Source organism: Orycteropus afer, unplaced genomic scaffold, assembly GCF_000298275.1.
Source record: "Orycteropus afer afer isolate SDZICR_OR568_19922 unplaced genomic scaffold, OryAfe1.0 scaffold00449, whole genome shotgun sequence".
Lineage (NCBI taxonomy): Eukaryota > Metazoa > Chordata > Mammalia > Tubulidentata > Orycteropodidae > Orycteropus > Orycteropus afer.
Genome location: NW_006922036.1, coordinates 1,053,227 through 1,070,553, shown reverse-complemented (window position 1 = coordinate 1,070,553; position 17,327 = coordinate 1,053,227). Strand labels below are relative to the sequence as shown.

At 37.3% G+C, this 17,327-nt stretch overlaps 1 protein-coding gene across 1 annotated transcript in view; it reads left to right on the top strand.

The window, feature by feature from the left end:
• The window catches only part of CCSER2 (coiled-coil serine rich protein 2), a 333,330-nt gene that overhangs the window by 185,440 nt on the left and 130,563 nt on the right, over positions 1-17,327 (top strand). Inside the window, exon 5 of the mRNA XM_007954228.1 lies at positions 13,717-13,912. Within this exon, the coding sequence (XP_007952419.1) occupies positions 13,717-13,912 (196 nt within the window). The remainder of the gene's footprint in view (positions 1-13,716; positions 13,913-17,327) is intronic.

The following is a 17,327-nucleotide window of genomic DNA, read 5'->3' as shown; positions in this document are numbered from 1 at the left end:
TTCTAATTGTTGGAGATGTTGGGTTAAGGGGTTGATTTTGGCTCTCTCTTCTTTTTTGATGTGTGCATTTATTGGTATAACTTGTCCTGTGATCACTGCTTTTGCTGTCTCTCAAAAGATTTTGGTATGTTGTGTTTTCATTCTCACTTGCTATAAGTACTTTTTAATTTCATTTTTTATATCTTCTTTACCCAGTCAGTTTCAAGGAGGGTGTTATTCAGTTTCCATGTGTTTGCTTTTTTTTTTTTTTTCCATTGATCTTCCTATTGTTGATTTCTAATTTTATAGCATTGTGATCCGAGAAGATGCTTTGTAGTATTTCAGTGTTTTTAAATTTATTAAGGCTTGCTTTGTGGCATAATAAATGATCTATCCTGGAGATTGTTCCATGTGCACTTGTAAAGAATGTATATTGTATGGGGAGTGAAACTAAATATACATGGAATGTTGAATGTGAAACAAACTCTTAAAATAAAAAATTTTAAAAAATGTGTATTGTGCTGATGTTGGCTGAAGTGCTCTGTAGATGTCTATAAAGTCAAGTTGGTACATTGTATTGTTTAACTGTTCTGTGTCTTTGTTGAGTTTTCTTCCTAGTCATTCTATCTTTCATTGAAAGTGGTGTATTAAAGTCTGCCACTATGACTGTGGAGTCATCTGTTTGCTTTTTCAATTCTGTTAGAGTCTGTTTTATATATTTTGGGGCATTTTCATTGGGTGCATGGATATTTATTATGGTTATGTCCTCTTGTTCAATTGATCCTTTAATCATTATATAATGTCCTTCCTTGCCTCTTAATGGTGGTTTTTTTGTTAAAGTCAATTTTATCAGAAATTAATATTGCCAATCCTGCTCTTTTTTTGGTTGCCATTTGCTTGATATGTCTTTTTCCAACCTTTTATTTTGAGTCTATTTTTGTCTTTGTTTCTAAGATGTATCTCTTGTAGATAGCATGTTGATGGGTTATATTTTCTTATCCAGTCTGGAACTCTCCATGTCTTGAGCATTTAATCCATTGACATTCATTGTAATTATCGACAAATATGTATTTGTTGCTGTCATTTTGTTGTGTGTTTTTTCGTGGTGTTCCTGATTTCTTCTATATAATTTTCTGTGCTAAGCTTGTTTTGTTTATGAATTGTGTTATCACTTCCTTTGTTGCTGTTGTTTTAGTATTTTCTAAGAATATGTGCTTCTCCTTCTTTTTTATTGTGATGTGAAGGGTTATCGTTTTTCTTTGACATTACCCTGTGATTTATAATTTTCTTCCCAAGTTTAGAACAGTGACTTCTTTCTTGTAATTGTCTTGATTTCTTCACCATTTAGAAGTTCTGTAACTATGCAGTTTTTTCCCTCTTTCTGGTCTGTAGTTGTCCTCATTTGTCAATTGATGTCTTTGGTTCCCTGTTTACAATCTTCTAGGCTTATTTTCTTTGGATACTTTTATAACTGGGTTGGTTTCAGTGTTATGTCATCATATGTTTTAATGGTTGGTTGTTATTTTCTGTTATTGGTTCTCTGTCAAAAGGACTCTCTTTAGCATCTCTTGTCTGGTTTTAACAAATTCCCTTAATTTCTGCTTATCTGGAAATGTCTGAATTTCACCATCATATTTGCGGGACAAGTTGGGGCTGACTCGATGGCACATGACAGCAACAACAATAGTTGAAGGACAGTTTTGCTTGGTATGTAATTCTTGTTTGGAAATTTTTTCCTTTCCAGATTTTATATGTACCATCCTCATCTCCATGGTTTCTGCTGAGATATCAGAGCTTGACCTTATTGATTGCCTTTTGTAGGTAACTTTTTATTTTTCCCATGCTGCTTTCAGTGTCCTTTCTTTGTCTTTGGTTTTGGTAAGTTTGATGATGATATGTCTTTGGAGTCTGTCCTGTTGGGGCTCATTGAACTTCTTGGATGGATGTATTCTTGTCTTTGATCTTATCAGGGAAATTCTCCTCCAACAAAGCTTTCACTATTTTCTCAGTGGTTTTATTTCTCTCTTCCTGTTCTGGAATTCTGATTATGTGTAGGTTATTCCTCTTGATGGTATCCCACATGAACCTTTGGCTTTTTTCATTTTGTTTTGAACTTTTTTTCTGATTTATCCCTTTCCAAAGAAGTATTGAGTTATTTGTCTTCAGTCTCACTGATTCTGTCTTCCATTGATTCAGTTCTACTTCTTTGCCCATTCAATGTGTTATCTGTAATGCAGAGTTGCCGAGACACCAGGACACAGAGTTGTTTCAGAGAAGCAGTTTATTAGCACTCCCAGGTGAGGTTCTCATGCCCTAGCATCAAGGCCAGAGAAGTCACACCCCTGGGAAGGGGGGACAGATTTTTATAGACACAGAGAGGACCTAATTGGGGACACCAAGGAAATGACAGGGTCCTCTAAGGAAATGGCAGGGTCCAGTTAGCTGTTAGCATGGGTCTGCACTTAATTAGCATGAGGGGGCTTCACAGGAGGAAGTTTGTCATTGCATGGGACCTTCCAGCCTGGGCGGGTTCTGTCACTTCGGTTGTCTTATCAGGCTGTATCATCAGGGCCTGACACCTGGAGGAAGCTGCCAACTGACATATTTTACTTGGCCTAACATTATCTATTTCTGAAAATTTAGTATTAATCTTCTGAATTTCTGTCTGTAGATTTTGTATCATTTCTAATTTTTTGTTTATTTTGTCTTTATTTTCTTGTATTGTCTTTTGAAATTGTTCTGGTGTTTTGTCTTTGTTTTTCTCAGTTTTGTCACTGTTTTCCTTGATCTGTCTCTCAATCCATTGAAATGTACCTAAATATAATTCTTTTGCATTCCTTATGAGGGAGTTCCAATGCTGCTTCTTCCTCCAGGATGTGTTCTGGGTTTGTATCCTGGTCCCTTGGGTCTACTGCTTTATTTTGCTTCTTTGTATGGCCTCTGATGGTCTGTTTTCTCTGAGACATTGTGACTTTGTTGTATTTATATTTAATTGGTGATTATATTTTGGAGTGATTCACCCAAGATTTTTTATTTTCTTTGTTTTGTTTGGATGTATCTGGATAAACAGGGTACTGTGCTCTTCTATTCTTCCATTCTGCTCATTGACAGCACTTAATGAACTCACCACCTACCTCCTTTGCATTCGTCAGCCTCCAGTATGTCTGTGTTGTCCTTGGCAAGTGGAGCCTATTCTTAGGTCCCTGGAATCTAAATATAAATGCCGTTGCTTTAAATATCCTAAATGGCCGCCACTTGTAAACATTCAAAATGGCTGTGCCCTCTGAAAAGGCAAAAGTCTGCAGCTTAGTTTGTCTCCTTCTTTACTGTTTCCCCTTTTAGTCATCAGCCACAAACACAGTCGTCCATGTAGCCCTTGGCTAGAATGGCCAATTTTTAGGTTAATTCTCAGGTCCTAACACCACTTGGAAATATTCAGACTGTCCGTGCTATCAGGATAACTGAGAGTCCACAGCTGTTTGTCTCCTTATTCACTGTTTTCATTCACGTTCTTCTGCTAGTTGGTTTTTAATCCACTTCTGTATCCTTCCTTTCAAAGCTAGAGGTTCCAGAGTTATGTTCTGTAGTTGTCAGTTGGTTTCTCTTTTCTTTGTTGAGGAGGGTTTGTGTAGCTTGTCTGCTTATTCCACCATCTTAACCAGAAGTCATCTCAACTGATTTTTTTTTTTATGTTGAAAATCAATTAGTTATAAACATAACGGTTTATTTCTGGACTCTCAATTCTGTGCCCTTGATTTATGTTTGTCTTTAATCAGTTGGCACTGCTTTTTCTCAACAAACATCATGAGGTCAGGTTGTTGGCACTCTGTGAACTCTGAATCAGGTCAAATGAAGAAGCGCCCTGAGAAAGAGTCTTGTGTAGGGAGCTATCAGATAGGTTAAACAATAGCAGTTCTTTGAGATGGGTTGCTTTGGAGGGTTCCAGACCTACTGTGCCTCTCCACTTGCAGCTGGATTTCACAGCTCTTGTGTGTGTGATGATCTTAGTTTTCAAGCCTACCTTAGAGCTAGGAAGTAGTGATCTACTGTGGTAAATTAAGACACTGCACAGCTTACTGTTCTTGTCAAGATTTAGCTCTCTTTATGGAATAATACTCATTAGAATAATGCTTACAAGCTTTTAGTTGATTTCCAGGTTTCTGAAAAAAAGATGATTTTCACAAGTTTTATTGTAAGGGATTTTTTTCTGCCACTTCAGAAATGCTTCCTCCTGCCATACTTTTTTTTTAAAAAAATATAACTATGAACACAAAAATAAACATACTTAACTTTTAATATATAATTTTTATTAACTTTAAGAAAAGAGACACTAAAATAGTGTTGTGATATAAAAGCTGTGATTTGAATTAGGAAAGAAATGAAGAAGAAACATCTTTCTTTTTGTCACCCACACATACACATGTGTATGTCTGCACCTGCCTAACTAATGACTCACAAACCTTAAGATTAATACAGAATCACAAATTAGCTTAGTTCTTCATTTCTACTAGCCAGCTTTGCCTGTGGTTGGTCACATGTTTTCCCTTTACTAACATACTACTGGCCTTCCAGTGTATCCCGTCATCTAAAATGACTGCTTCTGATTACTTTCTCCACTTGATTTCTGTGTTTCTCTGGGCTCAAACTTCATCATTATTGTTATATGTGCTCAGGTACAGGCATACCTTGGAGGTATTTTGGGTTCAGTTTCAAACTACCACAATAAAGCAAAGGTTACAATAAAGCAAGTCCGACAAATTTTTATTTCCTAGTGATATGAAAATTATATTCACACTATACAGTAGTCTTTTAACTGTGCAGCAACATTATAAAATACTTGAAATTTTGTGAGAATTACTAAAATGTGACACAGAAATACAGAGTGAGCACACGCAATTGGGAAAATGATGACAGTGCACTTGCTCAACTCAGCATTGCCAAACCTTTCAATTTGTTAAAAAACCACAGTGTCTGTGAAACATGGTAAAGTGAGTGCAGTAAAATGAGATATACTCATACAGATTTATGCATGTTAATTTAATATTGCTGTTGTAGCCAGTAATCCCTTCTCTGTCTCATGTTTATCTTCTATTATTATTTAACCCTAGATTTATCCTTTCATTCTTAAGAGATTTTACCTTCTCTTTCTATATATAAAAGGAGTCCTGGTGGTATAGTGGTTAAAGTGTTTTGCTGCTAATCAAAAAGTTAATGATTGGAACCCACCAGCCACTCTGCAGAAGAAAGATGGGGCAGTTGTGCTTCTATAAAGATTAATAGCCTTGGAAACCCAATGGGATCACTCTGAGTCAGAATTGACTTGAGGGCAGTTAGTTTGGTTTGGATAAATAAATGTACATATAATTTATCTTATTTATTTATTATTGTTCTTGAGAATATATACAGTAAAAACTTACAACAATTCAAGTTTCTGCATGTACATTTCAAAGACAGTAATTACATTCTTTGAGCTGCTGTACAACCATTCTCACTCTTTTTTCCTGAGTTATTCCTCCCTCATTAATATACACTTACTACCTCCTAAAGTTGCTATCTAATCTTTCAGTTGCTGTTGTCAATTTGATCCCATAAATATAGATCTTAAAAGAGCATAATGCTCAAGCCAGACTTTTCTTTTCTAGTTAAGCTAAACTACTGTTTGGTTTTAAAAAGATTTAAGGGAATATTTTTAGTTTAAAATTTAAAGAGTACCTCAAGGCAATAGTTGTGGGGGTTCTTCAGCCTCCATGGCTCCAGAAAATCTGGATTCCATGAGAATGTTAAATTCTATTCTGTATTTTCCCCTTATTGATCAGGATTATTCAATAGATTCTTTGATTAAAATATTCAGTATCGGTAGCCAGGCACCGTCTAATTCTTCTGGACCCATGGCAAATGAGGCAGTTGTTTATGGATGCAGTTAGCCACACATTCCATTTCCTCTTCCTGTATCTGACTCTCCTTCTTCCTTTGTTGCTCCAGGTGAATAGAGACCAATTGTTGTGCCTTGAATGGCTGCTTGCAAAGCTTCGAAGACTCCAGAAACTATGCAACAAACTAGGAGGTACAACAGAAGCACTAAACACATTATTAGGCCAGTTAACTGGGATGTCTCATGAAACCATGACCCAACCATGACTTTTTAATTTTAATGAGGTCCCATTTATCTAGCTTGCCTTTTGCTGTTTGTGCTTTTGTCATCATATTAGATAATCCATTATTAATAACTAAGCGCATGTTTGTGGTGCTCTAACAGTAATATACCACAAATGGGATAGCTTTAACAAACAGAATTTTATTCTCTTATAGTTTTGGACTCAGAAGGAAGGTTGGGCAATCCTACTTCCGTAGTGATACTGCCTCAGAAACCCAAGGAGGGGTCACTATGAGTCAGGGCCGACTTGACGGCAAATAACAACAACAACAACAACAATAGTTTTGGAGGCTAGAAGTCCAAGTTCAAAGTGCTAGCTCTAGGGGCTGGGTGAAGTCCCCTCAATCTTGGGCTTTTCCTCTTGTTCTTGGCCCACTGATGCCGGAGGCTTTCTTCATTCAGGCAGCTGCTGACTGCTGAGGCTGACAAACCCAAGGTTGACAAGTAAAAAAGCACAGTCCTGATATTACCAAACCACGTGGTAGGTCATTATTATGTGCAGCCGAGTCGTCTCTGACTCATAGAGACCCGATGCACAGCAGAACAAAACACTGCCCAGTTCTGTGCCAGCCTCACAATACTTGCTATACCTGAGCCCATTGTTGCAGCCACTATGTCCATCCATCTCGTGGAGGCCTTCCCCTTTTTCATTGACCCTCCACTTTACCAAATATGATATCCTTCTCCAGGATATGGTTCCTCCTGACAGCATGACCAAAGTTGTTGTTGTTGTTGTTGTTGTTATGTGCCATTGAGTCGGCCCCAACTCATAGCGACCCCTCCTTGGGTTGCCGAGGCAGTATCACTGTGGAAGTAGATTGCCCAACCTTCCTTCCGAGGAGTGGCTGGTGGGTTTGAACGGCCAGGCTTCTGGTTAGCAGTCAAGTGCCTTAGACTATGCTATCAGAGCTCCCATGACCAAAGTAGGTGGGATGAAATCTGACCATTCTCGCTTCCAAAGAGCATTCTGGCTGTACTTCTTCCAGGACAAATCTGTTAGTCTTTTGAGCAGTCCATGGTACTCTTAGCGTTCTTCTCCAACACCACAACTCAAAAGCATCAACTCTTCTTCAGTCTTCCTTATTCACTGTCCAGCTCTCACATGCATAAGAGGTGAATGAAAATACCATGGCTTGGGTTAGGCGCACCTTAGTCTTCAAGGAGACATCTTTGCTCTTTAGCACTTGAAAGTGGTCTTTTGCAGCAGATTTGCCCAGTGTGGTATGTTGTATGATGTCTAGACTGCTGCTTCCATTGGTATTGATTGTAGAACTAAGTAAGATGAAGTCCTTGACAACTTCAGTATTTTCTCTGCTCATCATGAAGCTGTTTATTGGATCGGTTGTGAGAATTTTTGTTTTCTTTATATTGAGGTGTAATACATACTGCAGACTGTAGTCTTTAATCTTCTTCAGCAGCCTCACTTTCAGCAAGCAAAGTTGTGTCATCTGCGTATTGCAGGTTTTCAGTGAGTCTTCCTCCAATCCTGATGCCTCGTTCTTCATATAATCCAGCTTCTCGGATTATTTATTTGATGAGTATACAGATTCCCTAAGTATGGTGAAAGGATACAGCCCTGACACACTCCCTTTGTGATTTTAAACCGTGCAGTATCCCCTTGTTCTGTTTGAATGACAGCCCTCTGATCTATATACAGGTTCCTCATGAGTACGGTCAAGTGTTCTGGAATTCCTGTTCTTCTCGATGTTATCCATCATTTGTTATGCTCCACAATCAAATGCTTTTGCATAGTCAGTAAAACATAAACATCTTTCTGGTCTTCTTTGCTTTCAGCAAAGATCGATCTGACATCAGCTATAATATCTCTTGTTCCATGTCCTCTTCTGAATCCAGCTTGCATTTCTGGAAGTTGTCAATATACTGCTGCAGCTGTTTTTGAGTTATCTTCAGTAAGATTTTACTTGCATGTGATATTAATGATACTGTTTGATAATTTCCACATTCTGTGGGATCACCTTTCTTTGGAATGGGTACAAATATGGATCTTTCCTATTCAATTGGCCAGGTAGCTGTCTTCCAAATCTCAATGGGTATTCCGTCAGTTCCTGGAGCCTTGTTCTTTGCTTATTCCTTCAGTGCAGCCTTGACTTCTTCCTTCAGTATCATTGGTTCTTGATCATATGCCACCTCCTGAAATGGATGAACATTGACCAATTCTTTTTGATACAGTGACTGTGTTTTCTTTGTATCTTCTTTTGATGTTTTCCTGCATCGTTCAATATTTTGTCCATAGGATCTTTCAGTGTTGCAATTCAAGGCTTAAAATTTTTTCTTCAATTCTTTCAACTTGAGAAATGCTGAGCATGTTTGTCCCTTTTGGTTTTTTAATTCCAGTTCTTTTCACATTTCATTATAATAATTGGCTTTGTCTGCTCGAGCTGCTCTTTGAAATCTTCTGTTCAGCTCATTTATGTTGTCATTTCTTCCATTTGCTTTAGCTACTCTCTGTTCAAGGGCAAGTTTCAGCGTCTCTTCTGACATCAATTTTGGTCTTCTTTTCTTGTATTTTTAATGACCTTTTGCTTTCTTCGTGGATGATGTTCTTGACGTCATCCTACAGTTCCTCTGGTTTTCAGTCATTGATGTTCAATGCATCAACTCTTCAGGCCATTGATTCAAGTTCATTAAAAGTCCCAAGATTGGTAGGGCATGGCAGGTTACTGAATGAAGACTTGGCTACATGAAGGGTCCAAGCATGACAAAATGCTAGAGACCTTCCTTAAAGTTGCTTTATATATGTTGGAGGCAGGCCGCATTCTTAAAGCAGCCCCTCAGCTGCAGTAGATTCCACTGTGAAGTTAATTACCAATCTCACCATGGGCAGTAACTACCAGTTGCCCAGACACTCAACCAGGCCCAGCCAAATTGACACACAACCTTAACTACCACAGGCTGACAGGGTTGTGCCTGCATTTTCTTGTAAGAATTTTATGGTTTTACTTTTCATGCTTAGGTTTTTTATTTTGATTTTGCTTTTCTGTATGGTGTGAGGCATGAACCCAGCTTCATTTTTCTGCATTTGGAAATCTGTTTTTCCCAGTACTATTTATTGAAGAGACTCTTGTTTCCCCCATTAAATGAACTTAGCAACTTCGTCAGAAATCAGTTGACCATGGATATGTGGGTCTATTTCTGGACTCTCAATACTGTTCCATTTGTCTGTATATCTGTTCTTATACCAATATCAGACTATTTTGATTACTGTAGCTGTATAACATGTTTCAAAGTTAGGAACCGTGAGTCCTCCTTCTTTGTTACTCTCTTTCAATGTAGTTTTAGTCCTTGGGGCCTCTTGCCATTCCACGTAAAGTTGAGGATTGGTTTTCCATTTTTGTACAGAAGGTTGTTGAAAATTTGATTGGGATTACATTGAATGTATAGGTCAGTTTTAGTAGTATTGCCATTTTAATAATATTAACTCTTCCAATCCATGAACATGGAACATCTTTCCATTTGTTTACAATGTCTTTAATCTCTTTCAGCAATGTTTTATAGTTTTCATTGTATAAGTACTTCACATCTCTGATTAGATTTTTTCCGGTGTTTTAATCTCTAAGATGCTATTGTAAATGAAGTTGTTTTCCTCATTTCCCTTTCACATTTCTCATTGCTAGTGCATTAAACCCAGTTGATTTTTGTTTGTTAGCCTTATATGCTACATGTTTGCTAAATTCCCCTATAGCCCTAGAAGTTTTCTTGTGGACTCTTTAGATTTTTTTTTATATATGGTAAAGTCATCTAAGAATAAAGATAGTTTTATTTCTTCTTTTCTAATTGGATACCATTTATTTCGTTTTCTTTTCTTATTGCACTGACTAGGCTTCCTTTTGTTTTGAAGATTCACATTCTCATGTAGGAAGTGGATCATCATCTCAGAATCTGAAATCTTACAATCCTCATTATTTTTCTATCCTATTTTTTTTTCCTCTCTTGTCTTCATAGTTTCCTTTTATTTTCTGAAAATAACTGTTATACATTTACTTTCTGTTCCATTTTCATCAGTCTCCTTTTGCCTTTTGGCTTTCTCAGTCATATTCACTTTTTCCAGCAAAAGTCAAATGATCTTCTGGTGACTTGTTACGTTATCTGCAGTTTATTTTGAAATGGTTTAGCAAACATACACGGATATAAAACACATAGGAAATTTTTAATAATCAGCAAATAAGTGTATGATGGTTCTTTTGACATTTCTGATTGAAAATGTTTTCATTATATAAAGAAGTTGAAAATTATTCATAGTAACAACAATTGTAAGCTTTTATTTAGCATTAATTATAATGCCAGGTACTGTTCTAAGCATTATAACATGTAATTCCTCATTTAATTTTTATGCTAAGATTATGAGATAAGTACAGTTACTATCTTTACATTGTAGATAAGGGAAATGAAACAGGGAGATTAAATACTTCCTTAGTGTGTTATGTAGCTAGTAAGTGACAGAGATGAAATTTTAATACATATGTTCTGGGTGGATAGTATAAAAATGACAAGACATAATCCCTGTTTTCAATGGACTTAACAATCTAATTGTTGTTGTTGATGTTATGTGCCATCGAGTTGGCCCTGACTCATAATGACCCCTCCTTGGGTTTCCGAGGCAGTATCACTACGGAAGTAGATTGCCCCATCTTCCTTCTGAGGAGTGGTTGGTGGCTTTGAACCATCAGCCTTCTGGTTAGCAGTCCAGTGCCTTAGGTACTACGCTACCAGAGCTCCCAACAATAATTAGATTACTATAATTTATGGTGTAAGATAAATTAAGGTACATAAAACTGTAGTTTTATCTAATTAATGGGATCAGGAAGCGCTTCATGGAGGAGGTAGGATTTTAGTCTTACAGAAGATATAAATTCAGTTTTGGATCTCATGGTGGAAGTCTTTGAAGTACAGTCTCTAGTGCATGTGTATTTTATTCAGTAACCAGTGGTGAACATTTAGAGTTAAAGAAACTGCAGATCAAAGATAGTAAGTATTTTTAATAGCTAGTTACTGCCAGCCAGGATTTAAATATAAATCCTAGGCCCAAGCTGGCTATATTATACTAGATGGCATTCTTTTCCCCAATATTCACTTAGTGATGAAGAGTTGTTGACTCTTCCTTTGAAATTCTTTAAAGTCATTAGTTCTTGCATTTGGTTCACATTTATATCAACCTAGTACAAGCTCTTATTTTATACCTGGCTGTCATGTTGCAGAAGATCCCGGGATGACCTAAGCAGCTTGCAGTTAACTACTAATCTAAAGCTTGGTAGCTTGAAACCACCCAGCAGCTCTGTGAAAGAAAGGCCAGGCAAACTGCTTCTGTGAAGACTGCAGACAAGAAACCCCTAAGGAGCAGTTCTACTCTGTAACACTTGGGGTCACTGTGAGTTGGAATCAACTTGGTGGCAATAGGTTTGGGTTTATTTTTGTTTTAAAATGATTTCTAGGTTGCAATTCTAAAGCATTGTTTTTCTCATGTTACAACTCCAACATTATAGAATCTTGCAGATGGAATCCTCCAAGAAACTGACTTAGTTAAAATCCAAGCTTATTACTCTGACATTCAGTCAAACAAAAAAAAAAAAAAATCAAAACAAACGCCTTTTTTCAGGGACAAATAGAATAGTATACAGTCCATTTTCCCATGGAGTTTAAAATTTGGTAAATACACTGATAAGTACTATAATGGAACACAGTATAGTAGTGCATCAGGACACTTGTGGAGGTGCTAAATCCTTCCTGAAAAAGTACCAAAAAATTTGAGATGATAAGAGTTTTCTAGATCAGGTGTGGAGTTGAGGGCAGGACAGGTAGATTGACAGAGTTCAGAAAGATAGAGGACATGGATTTGGAGATAGTGTAATGATAGCGTACTTTGGGAATTTCCTATAATTAGGTATGAGTTAAGAAGTCGCTCTGAGGAAAGCAATATGTTGAAGGTGAAGTTGAAGAATAAATTGAGCTCTGGTTATCTGCAGCCTTGTAAACCATATTTAAGAGTTTGCCTCCTTGTGTCTAGAAAACATGCCTTGCACTTTTACATTTCATCATCTTTTTTTAAGAAAATCTTAGTCTCTTATTCTAGTCAAACCCAAATCTTACACTTGATCCCTCCTTCCAAATCCTTTCTTATTCAGTAAAATTTCCCAAAGTATATCAACTTTCTTTTTCTCTGAAAACATAGCTATTAATACCTCTACTGTCCACTTGTCAGGTACTCAAATAATAATAATACCAACATACAGAATCAAGTACCTTTTTGTAATACATTTTCATCACTCCATGAATAGATGTATATCACTATAGTCATGAAAGGATAAATTAGTACTAATTAATTGATTAGTATTTGAAACTTGTTGGAAGGAAGATTGTCTTATTCTGCATGCATATTACTGGATGAAACTGAAGAAAATTGTAAATTGAATAGATTTTTAAAAAATGCAGCATAAGACTAGGAAATGTGTAGTATACTTTCATAAAACTTTGTTTAATCTATTTGGAAAAGATGAATTATCAACAGTATAAAAGCAACAGCTCTGGTAGCATAGTGCCTCAGGCACTGGACTGCTAACCAGAAGGCTGGTGGTTCAAACCCACCAGCCACTCCTTGGAAGGAAGGTTGGGCAATCTACTTCCATAGTGATACCACCTCGGAAACCCAAGGAGGGGTCGCTATGAGTCAAGGCCGACTCGATGGCAAAGAGCAACAGAAAGAATAAATAACAGTACATCTTAATTTTCTGCTGGCTCACATAAGAAATGGGAGTCCAAGAATGTATCCAAGCTGAGAATTAAAAGTGCTTAGTATTAGACTGCTAAGCAGAAGGTTGGCAGTTCAAACCCACCAGCCACTCCATGGAAGGAAAATTGGGCAATCTCATTCCATAAAGATTTACTACCTTGGAAACCCAATAGGGGTTGCTGTGAGTCAGAATTGACTGGATGGCTATTGTTTTTATTTGACATCGAGTTGGACCTGACTCATAGTGACCCCTTCTTGGGTTTCCGAGGCAGTATCACTACGGAAGTAGATTGCCTAGCCTTCCTTCCAAGGAGTGGCTGGTGGGTTTGAACAGACAGCCTTCTGGTTAGCAGTCAAGTGCCTTAGGCATAATGCTACCAGAGCTCCTATGGCAGTGAGGGTGTTTTTGTTTGGTAGCATAGTTAAGAGGTTAAAAATGTGTGAAGCTTGAAGAGACCTGACAAAATCTAAAGATAAGAGCAGACAGTCAGCATACAAAAGGAAGAATAAGCATACTTTTTACCAGGTAAGGCTTTTCCAGAATATTTTGTTTCTATTCTAGTTCCTAAGGAAGAAGGTTTATTCCGCTAATGTGTAAAATACACAAAAAAGGGGGGAGGAGTGCAGAGGATAATTTTATTAATGACAATTAGAGCTGATTGGACCTTTCATTGGAAACAAATTCCATGACTGAGGTGAGTGAGTGCAAGTTATAGGCTTGGTGATAATGATAACTTATTATAATAATTATTACAATAATATCTTTATTTTTATTTCTTACTAAAATTGTACTGTATATCTTCCCCTCCACTCCTACCTTCTTCCCCTACACTTCCAGAGGCCCTCCCTATAGAGAATCTTCTTTGGGTCATTTTGAAAGCTATGGAGGGACCCCCTTTTTCCAGGCTCAGAAAATGTTTGCTGATGTACCAGAAAATACCGTAATACTGGATGAAATGACCCTCCGGCACATGGTCCAGGACTGCACTGCTGTAAAAACTCAGTTACTGAAACTGAAACGTCTGTTGCATCATGTGAGTAGATACTGAGTATTTCTAGCCCTGGTAGTTTGAATTTCAAAGTGAATTGACTTCACATTTTTAAAAAATATAGTTGTCTTGTTTCCTGATATCTGTTTTGATCTCTGAGAGTCCCTGAGGCTCAAATGTTTAAGTACTCAACTACTAACTGAAAGGTTGGCAATTTGAACACATCCAGAGGCATTTGAACACATCGAGAGGAAGGCAGGTATGGCTATCTGCTGTGAAAGGTCACAGCCATAAAAACCTTATGGTGCACTGCAGTTCTACTTTGTAACATATAGGGTTGCCATGAGTTAGAATTGACTTGATGGCTACTGGTTTTGGTTTTATTTAGATCTCTGTAGAAATAATTCATGTAAATAGTATAAAATATGAACTTCTGTGGGAGAAGAAAATAAAAGATTGTGCATGATGTCTCAGTAAGTACATTTATGCCTCTATGATATTTGGTAAGCCAGTCACTCAGTTTCTGTTTACTCAGTTTCATAGAACCTACATTGCAGAGTTTTTGATAATTAGAAATGGTAGGTATAAATCATGCAGTCTAATACCTGAACATACAGTCGTAATTTCAGTGAAGTGGAAAATAAAAAACCTTAGCAGCATTTACTTGCATATGGTAGTCATATAATTTACTAGTAAATTTACATTTGGTAGTCGTATAATTTAGGACTCTGGTAATGTAGTGCCTAAGGCATTTGACTGCTAACCAGAAGGCTGGTGGTTCAAACCCACCAGCCACTCCTCAGAAGGAAGGTTGGGCAATCTACTTTTGTAGTGATACCACCTCAGAAACTCAAGGAGGGGTTGCTGTGGGTTGGATATGATGTGACAGCAGTGGGTTAGTCACATAACTTAATTTGTGGTTTGAACTTTCAAGTTTAATTTACCCCAGTCCTCTGATTTTATATTTGAGAAAGTACAGACCTATTGCCATGGTAGTGCTGTGACTTGCAAAGTCATAGAATAAGCTAATGGTAGAATTTCAATAGTACTTTCTATGCTAAAATGTTTAGCACATAGAGAGAAGGTCAAATGCAAAGCAAAAAATCAAGAAATAAAATACTAATTAATTCTTGGATACCTTTTACTTGTTTTTAAATCTGTATTGTAGACTAGGCACATTTAGTTTAAAACTGTGCTTGAAAAAGAAAAGTCTGATTTCTCTTCGCTGTTCATCTCACTCCCTGGTCACTTTTCTCAGGGCTATGTTTTGTGTTTATTAACTTGGTATGAGTAAGGACCAAGTCATAGAATTCCTGGTGGCCATCAAAGCAAAAAGATGTTTTGGTGCTGCAGTGGTTAAAGCATTCGGCTTCTAACCAAAAGGTTAGTTCAAAACCACCAGCCTCTCCACAGGAGAAAGATGAGGTAGTCTGCTTCCATAAGAATGTATGGCCTTGGAAATCCTATGAAGCAGTTATACTCTGTCCTATAAGGTTGCTGTGAGTCAGAATGGACTAAATGGTGATAGATATGGGTATCAAAACAAAACTCATGGAAGATGCTCAGTAAATGCTTCTTGAAATGTAGTATGATGGCAGTGTTGTAATGATGATTAGTGTAAATATTCTGTTAAAATCATGCAAAATGTTTTATATTACTCAGTTACAGATTATCTAGACTTCTCCTTTCTATTCTTGTAGATAACACTTTATAAAAGGAACTATTTTTTGAAAGGAAACTTTTCTGTGCTAAGTTGGGGGCAAGAAAAAGAAGAATCCATTAAGAATATGGAATTCTTAGATTTCTTCCCTGAGATAGAAAGAGATTCCATAATTGAAATGTTCAAGCATAGAGCTTACAACCTCCTTTAACTGTAGCTAAGTGATAGGCTCTGATTTATATAGTATTTTCTCTGCTAGCTGCCCTAGGGAGAGGATTTTCTTATTAGGAGCTTCAGAGTCAAAGGAAAAGGGGAAAATAAATAATGTATGTTAAATATGTACTCTTAAGCTGGTCATTGTACTAGTTGTACTATGTACCTCCATGGACTTACTGGCCTAAATTGTGAAACATTTTAAATATCAGCTATAAGATCGAGTTACCTCTAATAATGAAAGGAGTGTAACTCAGGAGAATGTAGGGCAATTAGTAACCAATGATTAATACTATAAAGATAGAAAAAGGTTTTTTTTTTTTTTTCCAACAAAATTGAAAACAGGTTTAATACAGTAAATCAATGAAATCAAAAGCTGATTCTTTGAAAAAGTCAATAAATTTGATAAAATGTTAGCAATGCTAACTGCTTGAACAGTCTCTCTCAGAAAGATCAGCACAAGGCCAGTCCCCATGAGGCAGAGGTTAAAGATGTCCCAAATGTCCAAACTACTGTGCCACTCCATCATTTCAGACATTAATTCCTCCTCCTCCTCCCAGTAATTTCCCCCATTTTAGGGTTCTGCATTTTGCTATAACACCTCACAGAACTCACAGACACCCAAGAAATTGTCTCACGTGGTGGTGGTTGTGGAAGAATCTGGCAGGCTGGCGAGTCCCAGGTCCATGAGTGGGTCTGGAGGATCCTCCCAACTCTTGGGGTTTGATGAACCTCGGTCAGCAGATCAGATGACGGCTGCTGTCCCAAATCCAGGGGTGAGATGAAGATGAGCCAAAACACAAAACCGGAGCAAGAGGAGGGTGAACCCTCCCAGGAGATTTCTAGGTATACCCTCAAGGAAGCTAAGGGTGGGGATTTGAGTTATACCCTCCAGCAAGGCAGGACTCAAGATACTTCCACCTGTGTTGCTCCAACAGCAATGACCTAAGTGGATGGCTTTTAACAATCAGCAGCTCAAGGCAAATCCCATCACAGAGCCTATTGTCAGTCATGATAGGGAATGACTACTACCAGCTGCCCAGCCAAGTTGATACCTGACCTTAACTGCCACACCACCCCAAACAGGCATAGATAATAGGATTTACAATACAACACAGAATGGAGGACAATGGCTAGAAGGGCCACATCAAGCAATTCACTGCACTAACCAAGAAAAAGTGCACAAGAATAACCAGTATCAGGAATGAAAGAGGGAACATCACTACTGATCCTGGGGATATTAAGAGAATATTCAACTAATACTAAGAACAACACTTTATATACAAATTTCACAACACAAAAGAAATGGGCCAATTCTTCAAGATATCTTCAAAGGAAAACACCAGTTTATTTTATAGTATTTATTTTGAATAAACTTCACATTTGTAATAAACTTAATTTTTTAGAAAAGTTTCATGTTTACCAAAATTTGAGCCAATAGTACAGGTAATTCCCATCTACGCTTATCTCCCCTACTCAGTTTCCTCTGTTAACATCTTACATCTCTGTGGTACGTTTATTACAATTGATGACTCAATATTGAACCATTATAAACCTATATATATATGTATGTATGTATGTATGTAT